This window comes from Salvelinus sp. IW2-2015, linkage group LG13 (assembly GCF_002910315.2).
Source record: "Salvelinus sp. IW2-2015 linkage group LG13, ASM291031v2, whole genome shotgun sequence".
NCBI lineage: Eukaryota > Metazoa > Chordata > Actinopteri > Salmoniformes > Salmonidae > Salvelinus > Salvelinus sp. IW2-2015.
The window spans coordinates 1,471,226-1,494,486 of NC_036853.1; the positions used below are offsets into that span (position 1 = coordinate 1,471,226).

General features: G+C 42.3%; 2 protein-coding genes across 7 annotated transcripts in view; one reads left to right on the forward strand and one right to left on the reverse strand.

Moving 5' to 3' along the window:
- The first annotated feature begins 576 nt into the window (after positions 1-576).
- Positions 577-3,839, forward strand: LOC111971950 (small acidic protein). The gene is made up of 5 exons (XM_023998741.2): positions 577-943; positions 1,487-1,570; positions 1,930-1,990; positions 2,199-2,308; positions 3,272-3,839. The coding sequence occupies exons 1-5, from the start codon at positions 890-892 to the stop codon at positions 3,470-3,472; spliced, it is 510 nt and encodes a 169-aa protein (XP_023854509.1). The 5' UTR covers positions 577-889; the 3' UTR covers positions 3,473-3,839.
- Positions 3,840-5,907: 2,068 nt separating this feature from the next.
- The window catches only part of LOC111971919 (pleckstrin homology domain-containing family A member 7), a 184,684-nt gene continuing 167,330 nt past the window's right edge, over positions 5,908-23,261 (reverse strand). For all 6 annotated transcript variants that reach the window (XM_023998705.3, XM_023998704.3, XM_023998709.2 and 3 more), the window contains 8 exons: positions 21,771-21,965; positions 18,163-18,259; positions 17,920-18,011; positions 13,990-14,223; positions 10,859-11,071; positions 9,280-9,413; positions 8,496-8,635; positions 5,908-6,505 (listed from right to left, as the gene is read on the reverse strand). In XM_023998705.3, coding sequence (XP_023854473.1) covers positions 6,480-6,505; positions 8,496-8,635; positions 9,280-9,413; positions 10,859-11,071; positions 13,990-14,223; positions 17,920-18,011; positions 18,163-18,259; positions 21,771-21,965 — 1,131 coding nt within the window. In that variant the 3' untranslated portion in view covers positions 5,908-6,479. The remainder of the gene's footprint in view (positions 6,506-8,495; positions 8,636-9,279; positions 9,414-10,858; positions 11,072-13,989; positions 14,224-17,919; positions 18,012-18,162; positions 18,260-21,770; positions 21,966-23,261) is intronic.

Consider the following 23,261-nt stretch of genomic DNA (forward strand, 5'->3'; position numbering starts at 1 on the left):
AACAAAAAAGATGCAGTGTTGTCAGACCTTGAATAATGCAAAGAAAATAAGTTCATATTAATTTTTAAACAACACAATACTAATGTTTTAACTTAGGAAGAGTTCAGAAATCAATATTTGGTGGAATAACCCAGATTTTTCAATCACATCTTTCATGCGTCTTGGCATGCTCTCCACCAGTCTTTCACATTGATGTTGGGTGACTTTATGCCACTCCTGGCGCAACAATTCAAGCAGCTCGGCTTTCCAGCAAGGCAGGAATCGGCAGATTTGTCTTTGTGAAAGACACATGAATCAAGCCACGTACAAGGTTGTCTATGTACATAGGGTATCAGCCTCTAAGGTGCAGGATAGAGTAACCGGGTGGTAGCCAGCTAGTGACAGTGACTAAGTTCAGGGCAGGGTACTGGGTGGAGGCTGGCTAGTGATGGCTGTTTAACAGTCTGATGGCCTTGAGATAGAAGCTGTTTTTCAGTCTCTCAGTCCCAGCTTTGATGCACCTGTACTGACCTCGCCTTCTGGATGATAGCAGGGTTAACAGGCCGTGGCTCAGGTGGTTGATGTCCTTGATATTTTTGGCCTTCCTGTGACAATGGGTGCTGTAGGTATCCTGGAGGTTGTTGAAGGATCTCAAGAAGGTTTAAAAAAAAGTATCAACCATTTCTGTACATATGCTGCAACGTTTTGAGTAAATTAATGAGCACATTTTAACCCCTTTTTTTTGCCTTCCTATGTGAAGAAGAAATCAACGCAACCGGAAGTTGGAATCGCTAGTTTCCGTTTGAGTTCACAACTGCAACTGTTTGTTGATGGTGGCATAGCTAGCCAGTCTACTGMTATGTCAATATTTTTGATTTAGCTAGCTAAAACAAACATTTTTACGAAGAAAATGAGTTCTGAAGGAAATCGACACGGGACGAAAAGACCTGGTTCTCCGAATGAAGTAGGTGAACTATAGCTAAATGCATTGAACGGGACAGGCCTTGCAGTTCAGCTAACCTTCGTTAGCGAACTGGCTAGCAAGGCCCGTATCTGGTTTGCTTTAGCAAAGAAGTATGCAGTCTATTTGCATCCTAACTAGCTATGCAGCCTGTAACATAATGCGTCMGAGCTCAACAAAGCCATAGAGTAAAACACTTAACGTTAACTGTTTAATTAGMGTTGGTCAACAAATCACAAGTGTTATTTTTAGCTAACTTATTCACATTAAGGTGGCCAGTTTGACACATCATGATGAAGCTTGCCAGCAAGATAGTCAGCCAGTTAATTTAATAAACATTTATTTTGATATAAATGAACTCAAGGCTGTTACTACTAGGCATATGACGTGGCTAGTTAGTGTTATATTAAGATGTGTGACTTGAGCTAATCCAATTGGGAAGTTGTTTGTGAGCTTCGAGCCAAAGGTGCAATAATAGGCCTAGGCTACGTTTTGGTGGGATCCCATTCCTTGTGTACTGTAGGCAATTCTGTGTTGTTCTTGCAGGATGGACCTACTCCATGGGCAGCTGCAGATCTGGGGGACAACGAGAGGAAGCAGAAGTTTTTGAGGTTGATGGGCGCAGGGAAGGTTTGTTTGGTCATATTCTATGTAGACTATTTTTCCCAACCCTCTCATCAGGGACCACTAGACGTTTCACATATGTGGCCCTTACTGGAACACCTGATTTCAAATGTAGCTAAGTCAACTAATCACCAAGCCCTTGACTAGTTGAATCAAGTGTGCCAGTCTGGTACTGGACTATTATTACTGTAACTCAGTTATTATTTAGTTATTGCAGTTACCTCTATTCCACTTGACGGTTACCTCTATTCCACTATTAGATTGAGCCACCATTTTATCGTAGGCTACAATTTATTATCCATATAGCATTGTCAAAGGAGGAACAGAACTGTGGTATTACATGTCTACTGTATTTGGTCCTGCAGAAAGAACACACTGGACGTCTAGTCATTGGAGATCACAAATCAACATCCCATGTCCGCAGCGGTGAGTAACCCTCTTTTGAATTATAGAAAAAGGGTTGTCAAGGTACTGGTATCTTGACAACCCTATTCTACACCCCTTTCAAATGCTTTACTCACAGATGTATCTATCTCATCTAATCTAACCTTTTCCCATATCAATACAGTACTATCTGGGACCAGATAGCACTGTATTTGGTATGATTGGTGTTTCACTAGTTTGTCCTCTGCAGGGGCGGAGGACCAGAGGATGAACTCTGAGCTGGAGTTGCAGTACCAGCAGGGGCTGGACGGGAAGCTGTCAGGCAGGAACAGGAGACACGTCGGACTGGGCTTTAGCGAGGTGAGAGATCACAGACAGACAGACAAGTTTTTTTTATTTAACCTTTATTTAACCAGGTAAGCTAGTTGAGAACAAGTTCTCATTTACAACTGTGACCTGGCCAAGATAAAGCAAAGCAGTGCGACACAAACAACAATACAGAGTTACACATGGAATAAACAAGCGTACAGTCAATAACACAATAGAAAAAAAGAAAGTCTATATAAAGTGTGTGCAAATGGCGTGAGGTAGGCAATAAATAGGCCATAGTAGCGAAGTAATTACAATTTAGCAGATTAAYACTGGGGTGATAAATGAGCAGATGTGCAAGTAGAGATACTGGTGTGCAAAAGAGCAGWAAAGTAAATAAAAACAATATGGGGATGAGGTAGGTAGATTGGGTGGGCTAAGTTGAACATCGATCCTAGCAAAGATGGCTGACAAATTGTTCCATTCTGATGAATAGGGGTTCTATGACATCAGACAATCTGCTGTACTATTATCTATGGGGTTGAATGGCTGAAGCAATTTTGGGTACGCTTTCATTCTATTTAGCTGGGTTGTGTTCGTTAKGAACCAAACAGAAGAAAAATCTCCAAAGCCTGGAAGGTACTATCTGAATTTGTCTAATAAAAACTTGTTTTCTGTTGCAATGAACACAATCCTGGCCTGTTACATGACAAGATTAGACCGTGATGTAATACTGATTGATTGATATAATCTTATTTTAAGATTCGAGTTACTGATGGTGCTTCTCATTAGACTTGTATGTTTGCATGGCTATGGAGGAATACATCTGTTATCATGGCTATGTAAGATAGCACAGCACATGGAAGCGCCACAACGTGTCAATCTTTACTAAGACTGTTTGTGATTGGCTCAAGTCAGAGGCATAATTTATACAGCCAAAATGTCATGTACGTACCCGCATGTTGCCCCAGTCTCCAGATCTTCATTTTGTGACTCTTCCAYTCCGCTCCACAGCCTGACCCAGCCCCACCTCCACCACCCATAGAGGGCCAAAGCAAGGCAGAGCAACCAGCCAGTCCCAATGCCCCAGACAGCCCCTCAGAACCCCAGGGCTCACCAGACAAACCCCCCTCACCAAGCCCAGAGGACAGCACGAAAGACAAGAAAGAGGACAAGAAACACACCTTCAAAATGGCCTTTGTGAAGTCATCCTAAGACTGGGAGAAAAACAGTCACTTTTTTCTAAAGTCAAACCACAGATTTGTACATAAGTCGTTCTTTTGTGTCTCTGCAGTACTCCCAAGCTGATACATGGTAACTTCGTGGTTTAAGATGTCTTTTATGTTTCAATGCTGAGCAGCAAACCAGTAGTGCACTACTGAAGGAGGTAACAATCATTGAGACAGATTTCCCCTGTTGTTTCCTTGTCAATTTTTGTTAGGAATTCCTAACTGAAAGAGGGACTGTACCGACGTGATGTAATGGTTCTGAGATGAAGCAAAAGCTTTAATTAAATTGTGTTGAATGTCTCATCATGTGTTATAAAATGTACTTAAACATCAATAAACTGAAGTACCACACAGTAGGGATTAATATTTTCTCAAATCTCCCAAGGTGGCCATTTTAAAGCGTTTAAAATATGATCACTATAGCAGGGTTCTCCCTGAGCTACGTTGCCGGCTTGTCTGGGCCAGTATTTGGTAATGATAGAGTAACTTTGATCAGCAATTACATTTTTGTGAATTGTGAAACAGGCCGTTSATAAATTCCGAGCTTTATCATGTTCCTCAATTAGTTCAGTGCATTTCAGTAGTCGGATATCTCAACACAGAGCAGGCTGTAGCATCATACAAACGACCAAAGATACTAAGCTTGCTAGAAAACCTCCAACGAATGACAAAATATCCTATTTGGCAATATTTGAGTTGATGATTAGCCTATACAGATAGCARATCAGTGCATGAATAACGGAGAGATGAGGATATTGTTAAAATTAAAAATCCATATCTACTCATACAATTTGTTGATCACATTCTCTACTGAAGCTCTCAGATGGGCAGCAATACGAGACAGCGCAGAGTTATAGTGATATTTAGACATGCATAATGTAGAAGAGCTTTTAAAGACAGGACTGTCCAGCCAGCAATCCCAGTTAATTTGTGTCTATGATCAGAATAAACCCAAGGAAGCACATTAGATGGGCAGGACAACAGTATGTTGATGGCTGTAGATTTGTCTGTTATTTCCATGCTAATGCGACCATTACAATTAAATGGGGAGTCAAGATGTTGGGTTTCAGTGGGATTGGGATGATAGGAAAATAGCCTAGGCTCTAAATAAGGCTACTACGTGAGTCAATAGATAAATAATACACTTGGTTTAGGCTACATTGCATGCTAGCTGTTTCTGATCAGTGCTAGATGAGCAAACGAATACATGAGCTACCACTTCCACCTGTCCGGCCAGAGATCAATTAACCAAATATACAGATGGAGATTCAGTGAAAAATCGCATTGATTATCAAACAAGTCACAGGCTTTTGTTCAGGAGTAGGACAGACTACTCACGCGAGTGAAGATCAAAATCCACTTATATACATGATAGACACATTTTCTGATCAGCTAATAWATGAGCAAACTAGAATAAAGATGATCAATATACCTAACATTTCCCTTAGCTTAAATAGTTACCAAATATCCAAACTGATTCTGTGAAAACAAAAATCTGACATTGATTGATATATCTAAACGAGTCCCACATGCTTGTCTYAAAGCAGCGCAAAGGCTCTGTCCCAATCAAAAAGGTGCTGAAATGACAATGTAGGTGACCACACAGGACTATTGCTTTAAATGTGTATAACGGTTGCATATGATTTAGGGATATACAGGATAAGCAAGAATTTGATACATGCCTTCAATTGCATTAGCCTATATTTTCATCATTCAGTTGATCATAACTACGGTGAGTTTTTCTCTCTACGCTTTTCCAGGCCCAATGGTTATTTCCTCGTCTCCTCACTGCTGCCACCCGCCTCGTTCTCAAAACCAATTTAAATCATTATACTTATTTTTCTAGACATCTGGCATTTTATTTTCTCGGGTTTGTGCTCATTTAATTTCTGTGATGTCGGACCAGGCCTGGKCTCGGGCTTCAAGCTTTACGGGCTTGGGTCGGGATCTAATTTTCAGTTCTGATGAGAACTCAAACTGCATTCGGGTCTGGTGTGCAGTCGAGCAGTGTCAGTTATGTGTGTTTTGAATTGATGGCCACTTTGTGTGAAGTAAATATGCTCAGCTAAAAKGATTCCATGCTACAACCTGTATGCATAATGTGCTTTTTTGTTGTTGCCARATCTGCTGCTGCGTATGTTGTGTATTTTGTAGAAATGCATTAGTGAGACAATGTTGTAATTTTCCATGTCTTGTCATTAAATGTTTTGGGGGAAATGTTAAGAGTAATCCCTTTAATTGTCAATCGCGCTATAAAGCCGATCTTCAGCACTATGGCTGGAATTGTGCCCAAAATAAACATGCTCATGATTGAATCGTCTTGCATTTACTGTTTGAAGTGAGTTGATTTATGACACATTGACCGTATAAGAGTGTGTTCATGATTAAATAGTGAGAGAGAACTGGACATGAGGCAACATGTTTTGTTAAAACCTTTATTTCCATAAAACATCATTATGGTTTATTTCCCTTTTAAATGACATATAATACAATACAGTTGATTGGCAAAAGCGTTACATGGCAGTGCTGAGCTACAAAGGGTGCAATTTGGTGCAAGATTGTCTTTCATTAGTCAAAATAAAATAAATATATGATTCATGTCATAATTACGTTTCCATCTCAACGACCTATAAAACATTGCTTAGAACTTATTTATTTAGAAATATAGACCACACTTYAAAAACACAGCTAATGATTCTGTTGCAAAAACTAGTAGTGTTAACAATTACACACAACATTAAAGTGCAAAACACGACTCCAATTCAAACTTAACATTAAGTACAYGCACAGTTTCAATGCTCTTGTTGAGATTCCAATAACTCCTTTTGGTTCTTTAAAAGAAAACATTATTATCGCGTTTTAACTCCAATAAAAAGTATTATAAAACATCACTCTGGCATTAATTGCTGAAAATGATTAGTATTAGATCCTTTGCCCATCAACTATTTTCATTCACGGATGTCCTGTCGGTGCCTTGGCGTCTGTGTCAATGGTCAGTCAGCATTCAGCTGAGCTTTGGCTAAAAGGGGGGGAAAAACATGCTCATGACATTGAAAATACAGACTGTGATGTCTTCAATCTATAGTTCCACCCTCTTTCCAAAATGCCTAAGTAAGCAGTGCTTGTTTGTGTGGAAACAATAAGCCACAACCTTTTTACATTCTAATCATGACCCAACAACATCACCATCACCTGACCCAACAACATCACCTGACCCAACAACATCACCATCACCTGACCCAACAACATCACCTGACCCAACAACATCACCTGACCCAACAACATCACATGACCCAACAACATCACATGACCCAACAACATCACATGACCCAACAACATTTGGACACCAAAAGCCACCATGCCTCAGAAAAGAAACCACCAAAGCACTCCAAGTTGTGAGAGCAGAAATGACACTTAAAGACTACAACTATCCCACTGGGCACAGACGTCAGTTCAACGTCTAGTTTTGATTTACATTTGGTTGAGTTGTCGTCTAACGTGAATTCAACAAAACATTGCACCATGTCATTGGATTTATGTTAAAACTTGGTTGAAAAAAAAGATGAAATCGTCTTATGTTGTATCAATGTCATCACATCGATTTGTTGTGGGGTTGAAATGAGGTGAAAACAAGGCTGATTCTACCTTGTGCCCCAGTGGGATGCCAACACAAACACATCACAGAGGCACCTTAAGGCCACGACACTCAAGAGAATATGCAGTGTACCTTCACTAGATCTGTTTATCAGAATCTCRCTGTCTGCACAACCAGGGGCAATGAAAGAGGGTCACATTACTGTGTTGTACAGTGAAGATGCCCCTACACGCTGATCTTGGGTCAGTTTTGGGCCAATKTTCTACACTAATGGTTAAGGTTATGATGAGGGAAAACTGATCCTTCACCCCGGAGTGTGCTGCATTTGTCTCCCTTTCTCTGTTCCGATTCTCTTCTTCCAGGAGTGTGCACTGGCATACTCCCCATCATAGATTTGATTCAAGCATTGGCTGGAGGAAGTTTCCACCATTGATAAATCCATACTTCTCACTTTGGGAGAAGGGTTGAGAATCAGGATACTAACTGGGTTGGCTTCTCTGAAGGGAGCACAGTGAAAGAATCAATGTCCTACTAGATACTCCATCTATAGCTATATTAAAGGAGTGTTTTATGAAGGAATTAATTAATGGTTATAAAGGGATCAAAGATATTGTAGGCAGTTCAGTGGGAAAAGGGTGTGTTTGTGTGTGTACAGCATGCATAGAGTAGCCTGTGTGTATAGACTGTGTGTGTACACTGTGTAGTATATACACTCAGTGTATTAGGTACACCCATCTAGTACTGGGTCGGACAACCCTTTGCCTCCAGAACAGCCYGACTTCTTTKGGGTATGTAAACGTTGCTCAACTTGTATCTAGGGACCTAACGTGTGCCAGGAAATAATTCCCCACACCATTACACCACTGCCACCAGCCTGTACAGTTGACACCAGGCAGGATGGGGCCATGGACTCATGCTGCTTACGCCAAATCCTGACTCTGCCATCAGCATGATGCAACAGAAACCGGATTTGTCGGACCATGCAATGTTTTACCACTCCTCATTTGTCCAGTGTTMGTGATCGCGTGCCCACTAGAGCCGTTTCTTCTTGGTTTTAGCTGATAGCAGTGGAACCCRGTATGGTCGCCTGCTGCAATAGCCCATCCGTGACAAGGATCGATGAGTTGTGCGTTCCAAGATGCCATTCTGCACACCACTGTTGTACTGTGACGTTATTTGCCTCAAAGTCGCTTAGGTCACTCGTTTTGCCCATTCTAACGTTCCATCGAACAGTAACTGAATGCCTTGATGCCTGTCTGCCTGCTTTATATAGGAAGCCACGGCCACATCTGTATGAGCGAACCATTTTCGTGAACGGGGTGGYGTACATATTAAACTGGCCACTGAGTGTATATGTAGTGTGTATGTGTTTACGTGTGTTTTTACACACGTCCATGTGTGTGTATGAGCTGACCTGTGAACTGCTTGCTCTTGATGGAGGCTTCAGAGGCCAAGGCGTGAGACACATTCATAATCCTCTTCTGCTGCTGCATGGCTAGGTCCAGATCAGTGAAGTCCAGTGGGACACCAGACGACGGATGTGTGTTCTGAACACTGACACACAGGTGGGAAGGGAATACAAACATGAGGAAAAAGAGAGGCCGAAACCCAAAGGAAATACAGTCTGTGTCCCAAATGGAACCTTTTTCCCTACCAATTCGGCCCTGGTCAAAAGTAGTGCACTATGTAGGGAATAGGCTCTGGTCAAAAGTAGTGCACTATGTAGGGAATAGGCTCTGGTCAAAAGTAGTGCACTATGTAGGGAATAGGCTCTGGTCAAAAGTAGTGCACTATGTAGGGAATAGGCTCTGGTCAAAAGTAGTGCACTATGTAGGGAATAGGGTGCCATTTGGGACGAACACAATGTTTGCGATCGCTTTTTTGTGTTATGATCTTAAGTTTTAAGCTAGGACCCAGTTTTAAGTCACACCTGGGATTGAATCAGCCACAACCCAACAGTGGATCCAGTGGACCCAGAGACCCAGGATTAGGGACATTACGATGCTTATGATATGTTTTCTTCTCCCGATAAGAAGTACCCAGATTTCTCACAAACAACAACTACTATTTCTTATCAAGAATCTGCCAGATCACTCTAAATTTGCCGTATTTAAAAAAAAAACTACTTTGAATTTATTTTTGTAATAAAAAGTTCTATATAAAATAAATAGATTTTTATGAAACTAAGTCAGGAGTACTTGGATTTGGCCAGGATGTTTATGATGCGTTCTGCTCTGCGTTGACGCTCCTCCATCTGCTCCTGGCTCAGAGGCTCCCCGGGGTCTGACTCCACATAGCGCTCTGAGATAGGCACCTTCTGGGGCTTGGACAGCTACATACACCAATCATAGTGAAGACATCCAGTCAACCAACAAATCCATATTAAAGTGCAATTCCAACACTTTTCAACCTCATTTTCATAATCTCCAGCACAATACCAGTGTCTACATATGTGAAAACGGGCGCATGTCTACGTTTTTAGAAGAAGRAAAATTGAGTAAAATAATTCTACCCGATGACATCATCAAAAGTTTAAGAATTTTAAGAAACGTGATTTTCAAAACACAGATTTGTGGTGAAGTGGGGAGCAAGACAATACCCTGCCTCTGAATAGAAACTTTCAATCCTACCCTGTGATGTCATAGAGAAGCATTTTTTAGGGCTTTTCTTCTTCTCTTTTTAACCACAGATCATAGAAACGTACTTCTTTCAGTTAAGTAGACACTGGTTTGGTGCTGTAGATAACGAATATGAGGTTGAAAAGTGGCGGAATTGCAATTTAAGGCTTAGAACAATATTCAGAAATCATCTGTTTACAGTGCCTTCAGAAAGTATTCATACCCCTCGACTTATTCCACATTTTGTTGTTACAGCCTGAATTCAAAATGGATTACATGTATTTTTTTCCTCACCCATGTACACATAATATCCCATAATGACAAAGTGAAAACATATTTTWKGAAATGCTGGYAAATGTATAGAAAATGAACATTTAGGTTAGTATTGTGGAGTAACTACAATGTTATTGATCCATCCTCAGCTCTCTCCTATAACAGCCATTAAACTATGTAAATGTTTTTAAGTCACCATTGGCCTCATGGTGAAATCCCTGAGCAGTTTCCTTCCTCTCCAGCAACTGGGTTAAGAAGGACGCCTGTATCATTGTAGTGACTGGGTGTATTGACACACCATCCGAAGTGTAATTAATAACTTCACCATCCTCAAAAGGATATTCAATGTCAGTTATTTTCTTCTTCTACCAATWGTTGCCTTTCTTTGTGAGGCATTGGAAAACCTCCCTGGTCTTTGTGGTTGAATCTGTGTTTGAAAATCATTGCTCGACTACAGATAATAGCATGTGTGAGGTACAGTGATGAGGTAATCATTCAACAATCATGTTACAGACTATTATTGCACACAGAGTGAGTCCATGCAACTTATTAACTCAAGACATTTCAGCTTTTCATTTTAAATTAATTTGTAAAGATTTCTACAAACATAATTCCACTTTGACATTATGGGGTATTGAATGTAGTACGCCAGTGACAACATCTACATTTGATCATGTTTTTAATTCAGGCTTGTAACACAACCAAATGTAGAAAGAGTCAAGGGGTGTGAATACTTTCAGAAGGCGCTGCGATGCAGTGCCCTAGACCACTGCGCCACCCGGGAGGCCCCTGAACTTCCCCTTTTTAACCACTTATGTGTACAGGCATAATATTCATCAATAAGGGTGTTGATAGGAGAAAATTGATTGGCCATTCATGAACGTACCTCACGACTGAGGTCCAGGTCGTAGTCGAGGGGCTCCATGTCAGTCCCCCTCATGGGCGTGGCCATCACCGTGAGCCACTCATCTGATTGGATCCTCTCCCTTTCCTTCAGCTCTCTACGCCCCTCGTCGCTCTGGCCCTCGGCACCCTGTCGCTCCACCACCTGAGCTTTCTGCTCCTGCTGCAAATCAAAGTCCTGCTGCTCACGCCTCCACTAGGGGGGGACAAACAACAGTTACTTTATCTGACCACTAGAGAAGGGGTTCTGAAACGGTTTAGGGCCGGGGACCCCTTTTGTGATAGCAAATTCATCAGGGACCCCCCCTTCATAACACACATCTCGAGTGAGATAAAATAAAAAAATAAAAAACAATAGCATACAAGGAGTTTTACTATGACTTCCGCAGTGCATGGCCAGAAAAATCAAGTTTCGGGCCCTAGGAAGGAAAGTTTTAAAGGCACATTGTATCTGACCACTAAACCAGGGCAAAAAAATACCATGAATAACATTATTTTAGGGATTTTCTCAAACTTTAATCCTTAGAATGGTCCTTTGGAGGAAGGACTGTTGACATATACACTACCGTTCAAAGGTTTGGGGTCACTTAGAAATGTCCTTGTTTTTGAAAGAAAAGCACAYTTTTTGTCCATTTAAAATRACATCAAATTGATCAGAAATACAGTGTAGACGTTGTTAATTTTGTAAATGACTGTTGTAGCTGGAAAGATTTATTTATGGAATATCTACATAGGCGTACAGAGGCCCATYATCAGCAACCATCACTCCTGTGTTCCAATGGCACGTTGTGTAAGCTAATCCAAGTTTAGCATTTTAAAAGGCTAACTGATCATTAGAAAACCCTTTTGCAATTATGTTAGCACAGCTGAAAAACTGTTGTGCGGATTAAAGAAGCAATAAAACTGGCCTTATTTGGACTTGTTGAGTATCTGGAGCATCAGCATTTGTGGGTTCGATTACAGGCTCAAAATGGCCAGAAACAAAGACCTTCTTCTTTTGAACGGTAGTGTATATCTAAAAGAAAAAATGGCTTTCCTGAAAATAAAAACTATCATTGTATTTTTTTTGTCCTGGTTTCATGAGGAAATTAGATGAATTACAGCATCATCAGAATCAACCACCAAACGATACTAATTAACCTGTGACCACAAACCCACACACTCTCCTTTGCTTTTCCAAACCCATAAACACATTTGTGTTTTGAGTAAATATCTGTTTGTATGACAGTGTGTGTACTGTATGAGTGTATTTGTTTGTGTGTCCAAGCTCTTAAACCCACGCATGCATAATTCCCACTGCAGTGTGTGTAGGCCTCAGCATGTATTCCCATTCTGTGAGGAKAAAGTGCATCACATGCGCTATTGTGCTCGGAGGAAAATCACATCACAGGGAAAATGCATGCATACATATTCATCAAACCCCCGCCAAATGGAAAAACACAGCCAGAAAGATTTTGTAGAAGCAACGTTACTTTATTCTCGAGTGCAGATCTCTACATTAGAAAATAACAGGCGTGAAGGAGTTGTGATTCTTCGTTTTACAGATTCATTTAACATTAGCTGTCCATTATTTCCCTTCCTTTGTGCTATTTTCTCATCCTTGCTGATTTAAAACAAATTGGGATGGGTGAAAGAAATATGGTGGAATTTACACCTGCCTTGATGGTAGGCTTTCGGCAGCCATTTTGCTTATCACTTTCCTTTCATCTGCAGTGAAAGATAAAATTGGCCAATTAATAAGATAAAATAGGCCAATTAAAGGTACTCAGACTGGAGTACTCTCTCACTATGACCTTGACCATGGAAGTGGACCGTTGTAGCGGTCAACCACAGCCAAGTAGAAACGTCTTAGTTGTGGTCTTARAAAGGCTCTGCTAATGTTGATGTAGCACCAACTAAATGGGGTGAATAAGCGACTGTTTMGTGTGGCATGGTGTGGTATAAGATGAGCAGATTCAAATGACCTAAAAGAGAGTCTAAAACGAGAAGTAGTGTAAGCTCTGGCTATTATGGTGAAGAACTACAAAATGAAACTCCGTAACCAGCAGAAGCTGATGAAGTAAGTCTTTCCAACTGTAAGTAGAAGCTGGGAACACAAAGGCTGATTAGTAATGCTGTTAGGAGTTTGAAGCTATTATTGGTGAGCTCACAGCAATCTGGTTAAGATTGTGTGGTAGATAATATATTAGACTTTGTAATGTGATGTCCCTCGTCTTTTGACGATCATAGGCTCAATTAATCTGATTATGTGGTAGCCATAGCATGCCATAAGACAACCAGGGTGGAAAAAGTGAGGTTGATGGGCAATTTTGTGACAAGAAAATTATGATTCATCAGCAAAAAAAGGCACTTTCATTAGATTCATTCGTGTAATGCTAAAGATTGAGGGAGCAGGGATGTTTGGTAATGATTGAGGGAGAAGGGATGTTTGGTAATGATTGAGGGAGCAGGGATGTTTGTTAATGATTGAGGGAGCAGGGATGTTTGGTAATGATTTGTACCACTTCCTCGTTGATTTGTTCAAACATGGTACACATTTCCTCATCCCCATTTCATCAAATCTCTATAAAATATAATTTTACAAATGTATAGGCTACTGAAAATATCCTTCAGTAAATTAATAAAAATGTATATGTACAGAAATGTAAATGTACATAGAATGAGAGGGAGGGAAGGCAGAGATGCCCACCTCTTCTCCTTGATATACATTCAGTGTGTCAGTGAGGTACCACACGGGGGCACTAGTGATCGGGTAAACTCAACCCCTACACCTTAATATGGGGGACAGCGCTGTCTTACAGTCCATCTCTGACAGATATCCCCTCCCCTACTCCGCAAAGCACCCTCCACCACACACAGTCTGACTGCTCTGCAACCCAGCCTAGCTGGCCCCGGCTTAGCACCAGCCCCACCGGCCCTTAGCGTGATGCTAACTTTACTAATGTTACTGCCATTGGTTACACATGGGGGAGAGCGTGGGAGAATGGTGTTAGCGTAAGCCGTTTAGCATGTAAGTGCTTGTGGCGGTGGCTCCTATGTGAGGGGTTCGGCAGGGGCGTGACAGTGGCAGTGGTCCCTGCTTCTGCTGCGGGGTTTGGGAGGGGAGGAACGTACTGAGCCCAGGTCAGTGGAGGAGAGAGGCCTGGTAGAGGAGGAGGAACGATGGGTGGTGGAGTGACGTTCTCCCTGGCTGAGGTTCCTCTTGCGCTCGCGGACCAGGGCCCTCTGGTGTCTCTTCATACGCTCCAGCTGCTCCTCAGCACTCATGCGGCCCCGGGGGGCCTGGGCCAGAGACTGGGGCTGCTGGTCAGAAGAGTACAGCTGCTCCAAGGCACTCTTAGGTCTCTCCTGGGACAGATCGTGAGAGAGAGAGATAGTGAGAGAGAGAGAGAGAGAGCGAGAGAAGGATATGAGGAGAGAGAGAAACATAGTGAAAGAGATATGAGATGGGTAGTGCCATAGAAATGTGATATGAAGAGGGGGAAAGGAAAGGAGAGGAGAAAGACAGGAAAGGAGAGGAGGAAGACAGGTAAGGAGAGGAGGAAGACAGGTAAGGAGAGGAGGAAGACAGGAAAAACAAAGGAAAAAACAGACACATCTTCAACACTAATTCAGTATTTAGTCTTAGGACAAGATAGCYGAGTTTCTCAACTCCACAATGTACAAGTACAATGAAGTTGACTGGCGACGAGTGTGGGCGGACTGCACCTTTAACTATATTGAGTCGCTGTCAATCGATACTTGTAAAAATGTCCTTGTACTTACACTAAATATAGAAAAGTATGTGGACACCACTTCAAATTAGTGGATTCTGCAATTTTTGCCACACCCGTTGCTGACAGGTGTATAAAATCGAACACACAGCCATGCAATCTCCATAGACAAACATTGGCAGAAGAATGGCCTTAGAGAAGAGCTCAGTGACTTTCAACGGCCCACCGTCACAGGATGGCACCTTTCCAACAAGTCAGTTCGTCAAATTTCTGCCCTGCTAGAGCTGMCCCCGTCCAACTGTAAGTGTGCTGTTATTGTGAAGTGGGAACGTCTATGAGCAACAACAGCTCAGTTGCAAAGTGGTAGGCCACACAAGCTTACAGAACGGGACCGCCGAGTGCTGAAGCACGTAGAAATTGTCTGTCCTCGGTTGCAACACTCACTACTGAGTTCCAATTATTTTTATGATTACTTCATTGACAAAGTAGACAAACTTGAAGGAAATGCCAACAGCGAACAGTGAGCGATATTATTCATGCATAAAAAAAATAATAATGAAAGAAAAGCAGTGCAAGTTAGAATTTTGTAAAGTTAGTGTGGGAGAGGTGGGAAAATGATTATTATCAATCAATAATGACAAAACTCCTGGCATTGACAACTTAGATAGAAAGCTACTGAGGATGGTAGCTGACTCTATAGCCACTCCTATCTGTCATGTCTTTAATTTGAGCCTAGAGGAAAGTTTGCAACAGCTAATGGAGATCCTAATAAAATACCAAAATACCAAACTGCCTCTGGAAGCAACGTCAGCATAAGAACGGTTCGTCGGGAGCTTCATCAAATGGGTTTCCATGGCCGAGCAGTCCACATGCACAAAGCGATGTCCATACATAAATGGTTTGTCGAGATCGGTGTGGAAGAACTTGACTGGCCTGCACAGAGCCCTGACCTCAACCCCATCAGACACCTTCTACATCTGCATTGCTTTGTGTTTGGGGATTTAGGCTGGGTTTCTGTATAGCACTTTGTGACATCTGCTGCTGTAAAAAGGCCTTTATAAATACATTTGATTGATTGGAACACAGAGCGAGCCAGGCCTAATCGCCCAACATTAGTGCCCGACCTCACTAATGCGCTTGTGGCTGAATGGAAGCAACTGCCCGCAGAAATGTTCCAACATCTATTGGAAAGCCTCCCAGAAGARTGGAAGCTGTTATAGCAGCAAAGGGGAGACTAACTAGATATTAATGCCCATGATTTTKGAATGAGATGTTCGACGAACAGGTGTCCACATACTTTTGGTCATGTAGTGTATGTTTGTCCTGTGTAAATGTGAGCTTTTTTTTCTTGCTGAAATCAACAACGGCTCCCTTAGCAGAGGTCGCGTAAAATGCTACATTTATCAAAAACTACAGATTTCAGCACCAAAAGAAAAGCTTGCATTTACACAGGATAAATATGGTTACAAGGAAACATTAAAGCAGGGGTATCAAACTCATTCCATTTTTTCCTTTCAATTAAGACCTAGAGAACCAGGTGAGGGGAGTTCCTTACTAATTAGCGACCTTAATTCATCAATCAAGTACAAGGGAGGAGTGAAAACCTGCAGACACTCGGCCCTCCGTGGAATGAGTTTGACACGTGCATTAAAGAATGGACATTTGGACCACAGAAAGTTGTGTCAAAAGTTGTGCACTATATAGAGAATATGTTGCCATTTGGACTGTAACTCATATCTCGTTCCATCCCCTGTGTGGTGCACTACTTTTGACCAGAGCCTATTCCCTACATAGTGCACTACCTTTGACCAGAGCCCTATTTCCTACATAGTAGAGGTCGACTGATTAGGATATTTCAACGCCGATACCTATACCGATTATTGGAGGAGCAAAAAGGTTTTACTGTTAACCTACAAAGCGTTACATGGGCTTGCTCATACCAATCTTTCCGAGTTGGTCCTGCCGTACATACCTACACGTACGCTATGGTCACAAGACGCAGGCCTCCTAATTGTCCCTAGAATTTCTAAGCAAACAGCTGGAGGCAGGGATTTCCCCTATAGATCTCCATTTTTATGGAATGGTCTGCCTACCCATGTGAGAGACGCAGACTCGGTCTCAACCTTTAAGTCTTTACTGAAGACTTATCTCTTCAGTGGGTCATATGATTGAGTGTAGTCTGGCCCAGGAGTGTGAAGGTGAACGGAAAGTCTCTGGAGCAACGAACCGCCCTTGCTGTCTCTGCCTGGCCGGTTCCCCTCTCTCCACTGGGATTATCTGCCTCTAACCCTATTACAGGGGCTGAGTCACTGGCTTACTGGTGCTCTTTCATGCCGTCCCTAGGAGGGGTGCGTCACTTGAGTGGGTTGAGTCACTGACGTGATCTTCCTGTCTGGGTTGCGGACCTTGGGTTGTGTCGTGGCGGAGATCTTTGTGGGCTATACTCTGCTTGTCTCAGGATGGTAAGTTGGTGGTTGAAGATATCCTCTAGTGGTGTGGGTGGGGTTATACCCTTCCTGTTTGGCCCTGTCCGGGGGTATCATCGGATGGGGCCACAGTGTCTCCTGACCCCTCCTGTCTCAGCCTCCAGTATTTATGCTGCAGTAGTTTATGTGTCGGGGGCTAGGGTCAGTTTGTTATATCTGGAGTACTTCTCCTGTCTTATCCGGTGTCGTGTTTGAATTTAAGTATGCTCTCTCTAATTCTCTCTTTCTTTCTTTCTCTCTCTCGGAGGACCTGAGCCCTAGGACCATGCCTCAGGACGACCTGGCATGATGACTCCTTGCTGTCCCCAGTATACCTGGCCGAGCTGCTGCTCAGTTTCAACTGTTCTGCCTGCGGCTATGGAACCTGACCTGTTCACCGGACGTGCGATCTGTCCTAGACTGCTGTTTTCAACTCTCTAGAGACCGCAGGAGCGGTGATCTTTTAATGATCGGCTACGAAAAGCCAACTGACATTTACTCCTGAGGTTCTGACTTGCTGCACCCTTGACAACTACTGTGATTATTATTATTTGACCATGCTGGTCATTTATGAACATTTGAACATCTTGGCCATGTTCTGTTATAATCTCCACCCGGCACAGCCAGAAGAGGACTGGCACCCCTCATAGCCTGGTTCCTCTCTAGGTTTCTTCCTAGGTTTTGGCCTTTCTAGGGAGTTTTTCCTAGCCACCGTGGCTTCTACACCTGCATTGCTTGCTGTTTGGGGTTTTAGGCTGGGTTTCTGTACAGCACTTTGAGACATCAGCTGATGTACGAAGGGCTTTATAAATACATTTGATTTGATTTGACTACTTTTGGAACGCAGCCTTTGTGTGGTGACTCACCCTCCCTGCTGAGCCGGCCACTCCTCTCCTTAGGGTCACGTAGGAGGAGATATTACTGGACTGGTTCAGCCGCGACGATGAGCCTGACAGACCTGGGACGGACAGGAAACAGGAAACACTGTCAGAGTATGCTTGGGAGGAAACCCATTCTGACACAGCACCACTGCCCTGAAAAGACACAAAGTGGCAAGGAGTGGAATGTAAGCCTTAACCAGGTCTGGATTCCAGGCTAGCTGATAATACCTTTGTTTGGGAGGGTCTGGTAGCCCCCCTCAGACCCTGTGCTGCTCTGGCCTATCCCTGGCAGCTCTGGTTCACTGAGGTACGACCGCAGCTCCACCTGAAACGACAACAGAGATTAAAGCAACAATCACACTGCAGACGTCACACTAGATCAGTGAGGTTTGAGTCAACTTAATACTCAATACAATACATATTGTTCTTAATTAGGGCTGTGGTGGTCAAGACATTTTGTCAGCTGGTAACTGTCATTCAAATAACTGCCGGTCTTACTGTAATTGACCGTTAATGAACATAAACACATTTAGCATCTCTGGGGTTCCACACATAACCTACAAGCCACTGATCCTGACCTTTGGAACATCTACATTTTAATAAGTGTAATAAATCTGTTTAATATAGCCTAAACCAGGGCCAAACCTTTTCACTCRGGGCCCCGTTTCCAGCATTGGGGAACATCCCGCGGCCCCCATGTGCGCGGCACACGCCCCATATATATTTCTATGGGCACAAGCAGCGTTCGTGACACAAACTGTTCACACCCCTCTTGTTGGTGGAGAGAATATGTTGCAGGTTTAAAGTTTATTTCCTGCAATTCTACACATTTTGCCATGTCCAATGTGTAWTCATGTGATATATGCGTGACAAAATTTACAACAATATTTATGGGCAAAAAAAACAAAAAAAAACGTGACATGGGCTAGTTGATCTGGACATTTCTGACCAGTTGTAAATAGCTCTCTAATGTATGTACTGACTGACATGACAAGAGGAACTGATGATGCACTAYCCACCTGGTGCATTTTACTATTACAAYTTTCAAGAGTAAGTTTAAACCCTTAAACAACAAAACAACAACAAACAACCCTTAAACAACAAAACAAACAGTTTGGAAATGGAAACCCCTGGCCTACGATTTTTATTTATTTAAGCAGATCAAAAGAAACATTGTGATATGAAGAAAATGTAGTCAATTTCAGAAGAACATAATATCATAYTCTGAGTCGTCCYTATGTTAGGYCCTGATGTGGCTATGCCAAATGGCTGTGGACTACACTAGTTCATTTAGCAGATAAGATTTGCTTATATTTCCTGTGGCATTATTTTATATTAATTTATAGTAAGAAGAATGCAATTGAACATAGCTGAATGTAGAAAGGATATTGTTTTGTGACACAAACCTTAGGCTATATGTTTTGATTTCTAATACATTGTAAGGCTGCATGATRCAACTAATGATGTCCCATGAAAGGCATGCGTTCGGCTCTGTTTCTTGTGCATGCTACACACGTCATCCGTCTCTCATTCACACGTCATCCGTCTCTCATTCACACGTCATCCGTCTCTCAATTCACAACGTCATCCGTCTCTCATTCACACGTCATCCGTCTCTCATTCACACGTCATCCGTCTCTCATTCACACGTCATCCGTCTCTCATTCACACGTCATCCGTCTCACATTCACACGTCACACTTCACACTTCATCCGTCTCTCATTCACAGTTTGACAAGCACTTGATAACATTCTCACCCATCAATTCTCAATTGTATCTGGTCTTTTGATTTATAATGGCCCACCCCCCAAAACATGTAACAGGTTTTTAATATGCCAGGTAAGCTACACCGGTTGTAAAGCGGATTAATGTGCTTAATGTTAAGAATAAATATAGCAGCATGAGAAAGCTGGGATCCTCTTTTAAATAGTGGCCAGTCAAAACTCTGTTTTCACAGGAGATTGAGCAATGACTGGTTTATAAGAACATATGTTTCACTAGGCTCTGTAGGCTATAGGCTCTCCAACCCTGTTCCAGGAGTCTTGTTTCACTAGGCTCTGTAGGCTATAGGCTCTCCAACCCTGTTCCAGGAGTCTTGTTTCACTAGGCTCTGTAAGATATGAGCTCTCCAACCCTGTTCCAGGGGTCTTGGGCCTATAGACTAGGCTTAGAGTTATTTGGCCACTTTAGTTGTGATACAAACCTTATCAAAACATATAGGCCCATGGGCTAGGCTACATGATGCTGGCGACTATGATATGAAAAAGTCACAAAAATGCATGCACTGTATCTTGCCTTACGCCTCGATCACACAGATAGTGTGTTGTGCAAAAGTAGTACGCATTATCATTTGGATGTGTGCAACAAAAGTTCAACATTCACCTTCTGCTACCGTTTCTGTCAAGCCGTCTACACATACAGTTTGATGCATACGTTCGATAAATCCAACGTATGCACCACACAGAACGCACTGCAACTACTTCTGCAAGGCAAACGCAGCGTTCCATTGGAAACTAATGTACTTCTGGTGTACCACAATGMAATGACACTATCGGTGTGATCGAGGCATTAGACTGCACACGCTGGGCATCATTCACAAGTCATAATATTCTCACCCATCAGACTATTATCAATTTAATGTTGTCTTTACATATACTAAATAATATATGTGTGACATTAGTTTTGATGTAGAATGGGACATTATCATACAGCTGTTGGAACAGGGGCAGGGGAAAAGACGGCATCCATATGCACTTGCATAGCGACTGGAGGACGTTTTTCCTGCGGCTCATTTTAATGCCAGCCTGGTAGGCTACTCCGGTTGCGAAGCAATGTGCTTAATATTAGGAAAGTTGAGAAATAAATATAGTAGGCTCATTCTATAGAAAGCTAATGGGATCCTCCTCTTTTTAATAGAGGCCACCAAAACTCTGTTTTCTCACGCAATTGCATAGCAGTACATAGAAATATAGAAATACATGGGCATATAAGAACACTTATTTCATTCCATGCATCAACCAGCTACGAGGAGCTGGCTCTCGGTGGGCAACAGGTGATCCTATTCCGCTCAAACTCAATGCCAGGGCKCTCATGAAGTGTTTGATTTGATTTTTCAAATGCATTTTTGGAGAAGCCTAGTTACCATGACTCAACGGTCACGTGGTTTTTAACTGTGGTCATGACTTGTGACTGCTGGTGTAGCAGTAATATGGTCACCATAACAGACATACTCTCATTTGTACATTTTAGTCATTTAGCAGATGCTCTTATCCAGAGTGACATACAGGAGCAATTATGATTAAGTGCCTTGCTCAAGGGCACATCAACAGATTTTTCACCTAGTCTGCTGAGGGATTCGAACCGGCAAACTTTCGGTTACTGGCCCRACCCTCTTAAATTAACCGCTACCTCTCAGTGAGGTAAAGGATGCATTTCATTTCAAAACATTGTCGCCTTTTCCTCAACCCTCTCCTTCAGGAAAGGTGTGTTGGCAACTCATTTCCACCATATTGCCTATTCAGTTCTCTCAGATGCATAGAGATTAGTGCATGATAGAAGAGGAAAGAGGACAGCTGTTTGGAATAGAATGGCTGTGTGACAGTATGATAGTCACTTAGCCATGACAATATTATTGTCCCGTGAAACTGGCTTCGATGGTGACAGCTGAAAACAGCAGTGATTTGATACAGTGCCGCAATTGACTGTTCCACTTCAGAAACGGCACCCGCTGAAGAACTGTTTTTACGTGCAGCATACACCTTAGAAGTACAAAAAAAGTCTAGTCTCAAAAAATAAATGACTTAATTAAATACATTTAAATAATGGCTTGTCCTGACCTTACAGTCTCCGTTGACACACCCTCCGACCTCACGGTCTCTCTTCCTCTCGTCTGACTGGCGTTTGAGCCCTCGAACCGACGTGTGTCTTACGACCGCTGCTGCCTCTTTGGGGAGGGGTGGGATGGTGGGGGGCGGGTCTTCATAGTCGTAGAGGCGGGGCAGGGGCGGCCTGGGAGGAGCCTCATCTTCTGCCTGTACCAGAGCCACACCCAGTCACAATTAGTACTTAGCGAGAATTTCAATTGCATTTCCTTGATTCCTCGCATCCTTTCTCCTCAAAACCGTTAGATGAGATGGTCAGAGGGGAGGGACCTCTGACTTTCTCATCCAATGGGTTTTGAGAAGGAGGCGAGAGGATGTGAGAAATCAAGGAAATACAATTGAGATTCTACCTTATTGGAAAGTACCACAAAGTTCATTGGAGGTAGAGGCCTGCGGGCAGGAACCTTGGAGCCTCTGCTCCAATGAGCATTGAGAGGGAGGGGAGAAACTGAAGAATCAAGGAAGGGAGGAATTAAAGATTTGTCAGCTAGTAATGCTTTCAGACACCACCACTGATTAGGAGTCATTCTACTAACTCAGGTCTATCTAGTTTCATATTCAGATTACTGTTTAATATACAGTGCCTTCAGAAAGTATTCACACCCCTTGACTTTTTCCATAATTTGTTGTGTTACAGCCTGAATAGAAAATGGGTTAAATTGAGATTTTTTTGTCACTGGCCTACACACAATACCCCATAACGGGGAGCTATGTTTTACAAACTAATAAAAAATGAAAAGCTGAAATGTCTTGAGTCAATAAGTATTCAACCCCTTTGTTATGGCGAGCCTAAATAAGTTCAGGTGTAAACATTTGCTTAACAAGTCACAATAAGTTGCATGGACTCACTGYGTGCAATAATATTGTTTAACATGACTTTTTAATGACTAACTTATCTCTGTACGCCACACATACAATTATCTGTAATGTCCCTCAGTCGAGTTGTGAATTTCAAACACAGATTCAACCAATAAGGCAAGGGAGGTTTTCCAATGCCTCGCAAAGGGCACCTAAAAAAACCCAGACATTGAATATTCCTTTGAGGATGGTGAAGTTATTAATTACACATTAGATGGTGTGTCAATAAACCCAGTCACTACAAAGATACAGGCGTCCTTCTTAACTCAGTTGCTTGAGAGGAAAGAAACCCATGGTGACTTTAAAAATACAGAGTTTAATGGCTGTGATAGGAGAAAACATACACATAACATGATGCAGTCACCACTATGCTTGAAAATATGGAGTGTGGTACTCAGTAATGTGTTCTATCGGATTTACGCCAAACAACACTTTATATTCAGAACAAAAAGTGAATTGCTTTGCCACATTTTTTGCAGTATTACTTAGTGTCTTGTTGCATGTTTTGGAATATTTGTATTCTTTACAGGCTTCCTTCTTTCTACTCTATTAATGAGGTTAGTATTGTGGAGTAGCTACAATACGAAC